This window comes from Xenopus laevis, chromosome 2S (assembly GCF_017654675.1).
Source record: "Xenopus laevis strain J_2021 chromosome 2S, Xenopus_laevis_v10.1, whole genome shotgun sequence".
In the NCBI taxonomy this organism is placed as follows: Eukaryota; Metazoa; Chordata; class Amphibia; order Anura; family Pipidae; genus Xenopus; species Xenopus laevis.
The window spans coordinates 31,208,002-31,218,986 of record NC_054374.1 but is presented as its reverse complement, the minus strand read 5'-3'; the positions used below and the strand labels follow the sequence as shown (position 1 = coordinate 31,218,986).

General features: G+C 39.7%; 1 protein-coding gene across 1 annotated transcript in view; it reads right to left on the bottom strand.

Moving 5' to 3' along the window:
* Nucleotides 1-276: 276 nt before the first annotated feature.
* stx1a.S (syntaxin 1A S homeolog) overlaps nt 277-10,985 on the bottom strand; it is a 91,938-nt gene continuing 81,229 nt past the window's right edge. The window contains exon 10 of the mRNA XM_041583562.1: nt 277-1,577. Within this exon, the coding sequence (XP_041439496.1) occupies nt 1,500-1,577 (78 nt within the window). The 3' untranslated portion in view covers nt 277-1,499. The remainder of the gene's footprint in view (nt 1,578-10,985) is intronic.

Here is a 10,985-nt window from a genome sequence, read left to right as displayed (position 1 = left end):
GGTCAGAATGGCGCTGTTGTACTACTAATGATTGAATTTTGTTACATGTATCCCTTAATATCTAGGAATTTTAAAAAAATAATGTAAATTGCAAAAGTGCTTACAATTGCACTCTCATCCATTTTACGTTCACTTTTTTTTAATGGTTTACTTATCCTTAATCTGGTTCCCTTGCGTTTTATCAGGATTCCCATTTGTATGCTCACAAACGCAATCTAACACATAAAAATCATCATCCAGTGCAGCTCAGTATAGTGATTGCAATGCACACGTGGATCTCATTGCTAAGATTTCCTCAAACTCATATCTTTTATTAAATGCCACACAAGGGGGTGCAGACAAAAAAAAAAAAACACACAAGAAAGAATTAACATCAAATATAAAAACTTTCCTCACAAAGCATGCTGGTGAGCAACCCCTTCAGAGCTGGGAAGTATTGGCAGCACTGAAAGGATCAGCAACTGACTAGTACAAGCCGTAAGGCACATCAGGACTCAGTTTGCCATCACTGACTCGACTGATTGTGCTGCGTCACCTCGCGGTCACTTCCCCGCCACTCCCCAACCCATAACACAGAGACGTACACAATGTACTTGGCGGTGCACCAGTGGAGGTAGCCAGTACAGGCTGTTAACACATAACGGCTACCCAGCACTTCCAGGACATAAATACATTTCATGGCGACCACAGGCCATTACACAACAGTGATGCCAGCTCTGGGTTGAGGTGGATTGCGCACACACACACACACACATACCATATCTGTATATGTAATCACAGAGACACATATATCTAGACATTTTTCTTACAGAGTTACAAAAAGGAATGTATTTACCCAGATACAAAAAGAACTCAAAATGGCACCCGTCCCTCTTCAGAAGAGTTGCCGGAAGAGGGTTCACATAAAACAGATTCCAACTTTTAAACAAGTTAAACCAAACACTGAGCCCCTGTCATGCAAAAAGGGAAATTGTCACGGTCTCCAGCACATTGTCCCAGTTCAAAGCATGAAGAGTGCAATGGATGAAGTTAAATAAGTCTGGCTTTGCTTGGCACTTACTCCCAATGATAGGATCTAGTTGGCTGCTGAAGAGGCAGATTCTTCTTTGAACCCAAAAGGCATCTGGTCGGCAGTGGAACGGATAATAAAGGCTTTGGAGGAATGATAACCCTCTGCCGCATCCTTCAAACACCTGTAGGAGTCCAATAACTGGGAAACTCTTTGCAAACGAAAGGATATCATAATGGCAAACACAGCTTGGTTAGTAGGCTAAGCTTGTTATGTCCCATCCACCCCATCCCGCAGAGTATAGTGAGCCTCTTCCTGGGTGTGTGCACTGGGTTACAACAACAGGGTTGTCATGCAGAGGGGCTCTCCACTCAAAAAGTGTTTTTATTTTTTTGTTTTTTTCCACTGCCAGTGCCTTGTTGGACAGGGCACGCACTGTGTGCTGCATATCTCTTCCTATGTCCAGAACATGCATTGTCTGCCGGTCGCCTTATGCAAAAATCCCTCCAAACGTTGAAGCAATGACAATACCCAGAACCACACAGCAGATGATGATCATGATTTTCTTCTGCAGGAGAAAAAAAGATCAACGTTACATTCACAGTACAAAAGTACAGTCACACTCTTACAAGGGGACTTGCTAACTCTTTAATGAAATAATTAAGTGCAATATTAACAATTTTCTTCTAGAATAAAAATACTAGCATTCAAGGCCCTTAGAGGAGAACTAAAGCTTAATGAAAAAAGTAGCTAGAAATGTTGTTTGGGGCTTCTGTACCAGCCCAAGGCAACCACAGCCCTTTAGCAGTAAAGATCTGTGTCTCCAAAGATGCCCCAGTAGCTCCCCATCTTCTTTTCTGCTGATTCACTGCACATGCTCTGTGCTGCTCTCACTTACTGAGCTTAGGGACCCACTCACAATATACAATACACATAGAATAGAAATGTCACAATATAAGGCTGATCAATAATATTGATTGTATCAATTCTGCATAGAGAATATATTGCTTGGCTATTTCTTGTTTAAAATTAAGCATTTCTTTCAAAGCTAATTGAATGAAAGCATTAAGCACAGTTTTCAAGTGTAAATAGTGTGATTTGTGCTTTGTTTATTGTTATTTATGTTGTATTTATTTATGTATCTTTCTTTTTCATTTTAAATAGTTTTTATTCGCACCATGGTGTGGGGGGTGCTTGGGTGGAAGGGAAATATTAATATACTGTAACTAGGGATGTACCGAATCCAGGATTCGGTTCGGGATTCGGCCTTTTTCAGCAGGATTTGGATTTGGCCAAATCCTTCTGCCTGGCCGAACCGAATCCGAATTTGCATATGCAAATTAGGGGCGGAGGGAAATCGCATCACTTTTGGCACAAAACAAGGAAGTAAAAAATGTTTTCCCCTTCCCACCCTTAATTTGCATATGCAAATTAGGATTTGGATTCGGTATTTGGCCGAATCTTTCATGAAGGATTTGGGGGTTCGGCCAAATCCAAAATAGTGTAATAACTGTAACAAGTATATTGACAATAAAGCTTTCTTGTCTTGTCTTTGTACCTAGGCCGCACAAACATAACCTGGAATAAAATACGTACCCATTATACACAGATGTAGATAGCCTGCACCATACATTTAACAGCATTTAATACACAAATAACACAGTTGTAATACTCCTCCTGTGTATATAAAAATAAAGATATAAAAATAGGAGTGTTGTCTATATTTCTACACTGTATGAGACATAATGGCACTTTCTCATTAACACCTGCTCAGTCGCACCTCTGTAGTTGTGTGTCATTCTGTTACTGCATTAAGATTATCTCTGCCTCTTGCTATAGTGATGGGCGAATTTATTCGGCAGGCGCGAATTTGCCCGTTTCGCCTCCAGTGGATAAATTTGCGAATTTGCAGCAAAAATTCGAAGGTTTCAAAGCTGGCATCAAAGCTTTTCCGACGCCCATTTAGACACCGGTGACAATAAGCGGACGCCCATTAACTTTAATGGGCACCGCCGAATTGTTGCCGGCATTCGCGAAATTCGTGGCGATGCAAAACGGAACAAATTCACCCATCACTACTCGCTAGAGAAGAGTGACCCCCTAGACAGGTAAGATTTGGCACCTCTCTTTTCCTTCATGTCAGGAAATACTCGACTTAGAATTAATTTCACATACCACACATTCAAGATAACATACTACAAATCTTCATCCTTCTCTCATTTGTCATACAGAGAAAAGTTAGTTCCAGTACATTGGCTGGCAGCATGATGTCTTCTGTGAAGAGTTTGGTAGTTTGTTTGACTCAATGGCTACGATGGGGCATATTTACTGTATAAATCTGTGTGAAAAATATACACCAGACGCCACCATATTAAGGGCTTGTTCACCTTTCAGATAACTTTTAGTATGATGTAGAGAGTGATATTCTGAGACAATATGCAATTTGTTTTCATTTTGTATTATTGAAGGTTTTTGAGTTATTTAGCTTTTTATTCAGCAGCGCTTCAATTTGGATTTTAACCAATCTGGTTGCTAGAGTCCAAATTACCCTAGCAACCAGGCCCAGACTGGCAATCTGTGGGTTCTGGAAAATGCCAGAGGAGCTGCTATAAGGTGCCATAGAAAGTCAGTATGTAGTGTTCTGGTGGGGGCTGTTTGGGCCTATGTGTACCTGAAATGTCAGGGCCTATTTTAATTCTCAGTCCAGACCTGCTAGCATTCATGCACCGATTTCAACGAGAGACTGGAATATGGAATAGGAGAGGAACTGAATAGATGGAAGAGTAGAAAAAATAGAAATAACAATAAATTTGTAGCCTTACAAAACATTTGTTTTTAGATGGGGTCAGTGACCCCCATTTGAAAGCTGGAAAGAGTTAGAAGTCGAAGGTAAATAATTCAAAAAAAAATTCTGGAATTAAAAAAAAAAAAGCAGTGTTGAATGTGGTCACGTTTACATTAAAATGAAAGAAATTGGGTCATGTACACATCTGGGTTGGCACCTCAGGGGTCCCCAAATAACCCTGGGCCCCCTGCACACACTGGCACCACAACCTCACCGCACACATACCTTGTTCTTTTCCTTTGGAGCCACGATTGGGGGGAGGTAAGGGAGAGTGCCAATAGTGTGAGAAATGGAGAGGGTCTGGGTCTGGCCCACCTGTTTTTTCTCAGAGTTCCACCAGTCCAACCCTGAACCCCAGAGGTGCAAGAGCAGAGACCTGCAGCTATTTGCACAATGCAGAGCCTATGAGTAAGTGCCGAAACTCGTTAGGTCTCACCTGTATTGTCCTAATAAATGGATTTGAATTTTTAACCACCTTTTGGTTTATTATTTTTGAAAACTCACATCTTTTGCTATTGGTTTGTATACATGCACCCATGGACTGGGGTTAACTGTGAACCCTAGAGGTGCAAGAGCAGAGACCTGCAGATATTTGCACAATGCACTACGCAGAGTGCAAAAACAAATGGCCAATTGCAGCCTTATTTTACACTTTACACACTGTGCGATGCATTGTAAAGGAGCCCGAATATGTAACACATAGTAGTACACAATAGATTAATTCTGCAAATACACCCCAGCAAGAAAAAGACAGAGTATGTGCTTTTAAACTCTCAACTGCCAATGGAAAAAATCTTGCATGTTTTGTTGTTCATGTCAGTACAATGTCTTACTGCAAATCCAGTCTACGGTGCCTAAAAATCAGGCCACTTTTACATTGAGAAATGTGAATGTCTATTTTTAATTTTGTGGAATTTTATTCCACTTATGTTTTAAAAAGCATCACCAAAAAGTGTTTTACATTATTGGAAGGCTCCATTTGTGGTTACTCTGGCCAATTCTAGTTTCTTTCTAGCAAAACAAAAATGCCTTTTATTGATAATAATGCACACTCAGGATCAGAGCCGCTGTCCCACAGGACAAAGCAGGAACAATTACAATCTATGTGAATGACTTATAAACATTTACTATGCTGGTGCTTAGGGGCAGAAGGAAATGAAAGGTGCAAAAGAATAACAGTGTAAATAGCTCACCAGGTTGATCATGTGGTCCAGGTGCACCAGCCCCAGACCCACAGCATTAGGGAGTGGAAAACCGAAATACACAGCAAAAATACACTTCGCCCATGAATAAGTACCTTGCAAGTACGAAACTCGCAAGGCCTATGGAGATGCACTTATACTTTTAACTATGATTAATAAAGACTTATTTTTTTAACTTGCACCTTTGGCCCTGTGGATTCCTCTGAGTGCCGAAAAGCCCTGTCTTTGTGGTGTATTTGCTTAGGGGCAGAAGCACATGGGGCACTTTGTTACCCACAGGAAATTGTACATTTAGGGATGCACCGAATCCAGGATTCGGTTTTTTTCAGCAGGATTCGGATTCGCGAATTCTTTGCTGGCTGAACTGAATCTTAATTTGCATAAGCAAATTAGGGACAGGGCTGGAAATCACATGACAATCAATGATCACAAAACAAGGAAGTAAAACCTTTTTTCCCCTTTTTCTTTTCCCAGACCCTAACTTGCATATGCAAATTAGGATTCGGTCCTGTATTCGGACGAATCTTTCACAAAGGATTCAGGGATTTGGCCGAATCCAAAATAGTGGATTCGCTGCATCCCTAATGACAATGTGCCCAAACATACCCTCTCCTTGCCCTGCAAAGCACATGAATCACATAATGGCACACAAATGACCTTCCAGCTTCCTCTACATTATTGCAACAATATGAGATTCAAAGATTTGACACCTGTGTGGGGCGAGCAGTGTCAGACTGGGCCGGCCTAGATCCGCTTCTCAGTGGCGCGACCCCTCTTTGTTGGGGGTCGCAGTAAAATCAGATTTCGGTTGTGCGCACTAGTGTTGCGCCGCGCGCATGCGCACTAATGTGGCATTAACGTGACACTGACGCACTTACACACATACCCGGCGCCGGAGCAACAGGGGGGGCCCGGGGCCAGTAGCCCCGTGGGCCCCAAGCCCCCCAGTCAGACCCTGGGGGCGAGCACAAGGTATTTTCAGGCATTTAGTCTTCCATGTGTAGGCACAATTTCCTGTGGGTATCCTATGTGCCCTGTGTGCCATTCCACTAAAATATATTTGCCAATTTAATGAAGAGATAAAGAGATACAATAAGAAGGTTTTGGTAAAAAAAAATGAAAATAGATGTACTAAGCTAAAGAAAAATATGAAATCTATACCTCTGTGAGAAATGTAAGAGAACATTAATAAAGCTTGTGTAAAACAATAATATGAAATAAAAGGGATTATTCTGTTAGAATCCATTTAAAAAGGGACCTTACATAATAAAGCAGGAGAAAGCAAAGAAGTGAGACCTGTTGCAGACTGTTAGGCTACGGACTAGGCAAGCTTTCCCTCTTCAAGGAAAAAAATATGAAACTCTGTACATGTATGGGATCCGTTATTTGGAAACCCATTATCCAGAAAGCAGCTCTGAATTGTAGAAAGGCAATTCCAATAGACGCCACTTTATCCAAATAATCTAAAATTTTAAAAACAATTTCCTTTTTCTTTGTAATATTAAAACAGTACCATGTATATTATTTAAACATCATTGATCCGTATTGAAAGCAGAACCAGGCTAATGGGTTTATTTAATGTTTACATGATTTTCTAGTAGATATAGGGAATACCCATCAGAAGGAATTCTGGAAAGGAAGCCCAGGACTGCACCTAAAATTCCCATGTACATGGAATACCCTTGTGACAGAGCTCATCCACGGGGATTTAAAAGGGCGTTTTACCTTCAAGTTAACGTTTAGTATTTTTTAAATTGCCCAATTCTAAGCAATATTTAAATTGGTCTTCATTATTTAGCTTATTAATTCTTTGGAGAACCGTAAATGACTCTGAAATGAATCCATTGACCCAGATGATTTTAAAGAATCTAAATACCAGACTTTTGTTGTGCTGTAAGTAATCACCCAGTGGATTAGACTAAAGGGCAGATTTATTTTGTGGTGTAAAAAAATGGCGGAATAATTCACCTCACATTTCCAGACATCACTGTTTAAAAAACGGCATAAAAATGGTGTCATTTTTTTACTCAGAGCAACTTCCGCCGGAACTTACTTACAGAGGTCTGAAGCAGTGTAAAATAACTGGGGCAGATCTAGTGTTCGCATGGCATAAATAAAACACATCTTGATAAATTCACAAAATGTCTCAATTCGACCTTTGAAAAATCTGCCCCTAAGATTACTACGTTTGTAAGACACAGGTGAATCATGACAAGAAACCCTGCTTTTTATTGGCATTCATTGTTTATTTAGATAAATGGTTTACAAAAAACAGTAAATAAGGAGTGAAGCTTGAAAGAATATTGTCACGCCATTCCTTCGATGTCGATGGGTACGGAGGCAGTCAATGAGCAAAAAGCCACAGCATAGTTCATAATTTCAGTCATATTGAGAGAATGTTTCTTGTCTTTTCTGGGGATTTTTTTGTGTTCCCGGCATTTCAGTTCCATCACAAGCTTTGCACAGCGATTTCCAAAAGTGATGTCCAGTGATTTGGACAGTGATTTCCAAAGCTTGTCAGTGATTTTCTCCTTAAGTGCTTTAATCTGACACAACATGCAGGGCTTGTACATGTGTGGATGCCGTACCATTCCTCCGCTGTTGTCGTACTTTCATTTCAGTACTTTGGGGAACTCTGTCATTTCTCCTTTTTCTAAACACTTGAAGAGATGTTCCCTCATTTTTTCATAATCATATTTACAGCAGACATTGCCATTGCTCAGTATCTCATAAGCATTTGCAACTGCATATATCACACAGCTCTTACAACCGGAAACTTGTCTTTCGGCAGGAGCAAATTTGATTGTTTTTAAAGGGTCAGAAACCACTTGTCTGTAGAGTTTCCTTATCTCCTTCCGGGTTCGTTTTGAAGGGATTCTTGGAACGCTGTCTACAATCTCTACGTGATCTTTTCTGTAACAGGTTAGAAAGATGTGATTTCTCTTTTTATCAGCATGAAATTGTACTGATGGTCCAGACACAGGAATAAAACGTTTCTTCACTACGGACTGCAAGCCTTTAGCATTAAACTGCTTCTTTAGAAGTGTTTGTACAGCATCAACAAATACTCCTGGCAGCCCTCTTCTGGGAGTTAGCAACCTTTCTCTGTGCCTTACTGTAAGACCCAATTCAGGGATCCATAACTCTTTCTCCTTGTTTTTGTGCTTTGCATGAGACTTCAATGGAGCACCTGGGTTATTTTCTTGTCGCCCGCTTTCAGTATTTTGCTTCACTTCATCAGGGACAAGTTTTCGGGTTTTGTTAGCAATTTCACTTTCAAATGAGATCTTCCTCTTCCTCTTGGGGGATTGTTGGTTGTTGGACAATTCAGCAATATTATTAACAGTTATAAAGTCCATGTAATTCTTCTATATAGATTGATATAAAACTTGAAAAATAGATCTAAAAATTCTGTAGACTCTGAATCTCGCAGGACTAAAAGGAAAGAAGTGAAAAATATAAACCGTAAGTTAAAATATAAAAAGTGAAAACTATTAACCATAAGTTAAAATACTACATTATTTCTGTTGTAAAAAGAATTGTAAAAGTACATTGGAGAGAATTAAACCAATTGAACACATAACAAGATAACTGGTCTGAAGAGACTGCGCTAACAGTTTACAGAAAAAAATGCCATTTTATAACGCATTTAAATGCATAAATGTGAAGCATGTCTGTACTCACCTTCAGTCGGTCTAAGAATGAAGAGCAGTTGGCTGCAACAGGTTTCATACACATTACAGTCATTGTGATGTCATCATGTTATGTCACAAAGGGACATGCACAACCGCTTGAAGGCTGTTATTGGCAGTTATAGAAATGTTTGCTGTTCATGTTTTAAACTTGATGTGTATATGTTTGATTTGTATTAAAGCATAACTATAATTTGTGCACATTGAGAAGTTAAAAATAAAATGTAGTCAATTAAAAATGTCAGTGTATCACGCAGAAACATCAATTCTTCTTTGCTCAGGAAAAGTGCTGCTATTCTTCCACATTTGTGGGAGCAATTGATCTATAAATTGTAAAACACAAAAAAAGAAAAACACTCGATCCAAGAAATATTACCACTTTAATAATGAATATTTAAAATTGCACATATAGAACATTTGTTTTTAAATGGGGTCAGTGACCCACATTTGAAAGCTGGAAAGATTCAGAAGGAGACGGCAAATAATTAATTCTATATATATGTAAATACTTGAAACAGTATTGAGCATACTGGGCACATTTCCAAGGCTTTCATGATTGAATGCAGAGAGAATCAACAGATCAACAGTGAGTATTAGGACTATGAAGATTTTCATTCATCCAGGTCATGGTATATCTAATGCAAGTAATTCAAAAATAAACAACTGGACTTGCTGAGTAATTATTGAAGACATTTCACTGCTCATCCGAGCAGCTTCTTCAGTTCAACTGACCGGTGTGGGAAGTCCTTGACATATAGCAACAGTGAGTATTACCAGCCATTTGAGTATTTGTGTTAGAGAAGATGCACCAGACACTTAGGGGCAGATTTACTTAGGGTCGAATATTGAGGATTAACCCTCGATATTCGACTGTCGAAGTTAAATCATTCATTTTCGAATATCGAAGTCGAAGGATTTACCTCAATTCATTCGATTGAACAATCGAAGGAAAAATCGTTCATCGAACGATTAATTCCTTCGAATCGAACAATTTTAATCCATCGAACGATTATTCTTCGACCAGAAAATTGTTAGAAAGCCTATGGGGACCTTCCCCATAGGCTAACATTGATGTCCGGTAGGTTTTACTTGGCGAAGTAGGGGGTCGAAGTTTTTTTTAAAGAGACAGTACTTCGACTATCGAATGGTCGAATAGTCGAACGATTTTTAGTTAGAATCATTCGATTCAAAGTCGTAGTCGAAGGTCGAAGTAGGCAATTCGATGGTCGAAGTAGCCAAAAAAAACATTCTAAATTTTTTTTTATTCTATTCCTTTACTCGAGCTAAGTAAATGTGCCCCTAACTCAGTCACTACTGCCTGCAGATTCCAGCCAGCACAATATGACAGTAACACAATATTTTCCCCAAACATCCAAGCCGAATGCTGGGGAAGTGTTTTGTGTGGGTGGCCAAGCGAGCGCTGTAAGAGCACACTGAGCAAATAGAGCGAAACTGTTCAGTTTACACTTAACCAGATCATCTATTTCCATCTCTGAATCCTTCTGATTTACAGTAAGAGGAGGGCTACAAAAAAAACAAACAAACAAGAGTTTAGCCATCAGATGTATGTATTTAGGCACAATGCATGTTTTCCCATCGGTCGGAATATGTAGACTGAGGAAACGCTCATGCCGTCCTCTCTGTACCATAACTGGCATGAATGTGTTACATGTTTCAATGCTCACATGGGACATAGCTTGTTACTACACTAGGGGGCAGATTTACATAGGGTCGAATATCGAGGGTTAATTAACCCTCGATATTCGAATGCCAGATGTAAAGCCTTCGACTTCGAAGTCGAAGGATTTACCGCAAATAGTTTAATCGAACGAAAAATCGTTCAATCGAACGATTCGAAGGATTTTAATGCATCGAACGATTTTTCTTCGACCAGAAAATTGTTAGAAAGCCTATGGGGACCTTCCCCATAGGCTAACATGGCACCTCGATAGGTTTTAGGTGGCAAAGTTTTTTTTAAAGAGACAGTACTTTGACTATCGAATGGTTGAATAGTCGAACGATTTTTAGTTTGAATCTTTTGATTCGAAGTCGTAGTCGAAGGTCGAAGTAGCCAATTCATTCGAAATTCGAAGTAAATGGGCCCCACAGTGTTTTTTCCCGCCAGCTTTGAAAATGCATTTTGTGATATTAGCCTTACCCTTTTGGCTATATTCAGGGCAGTTTGACTGCTGCTGCCCAGGCACAGAACAATGACAATCAAAACACCTCTGTCAGCC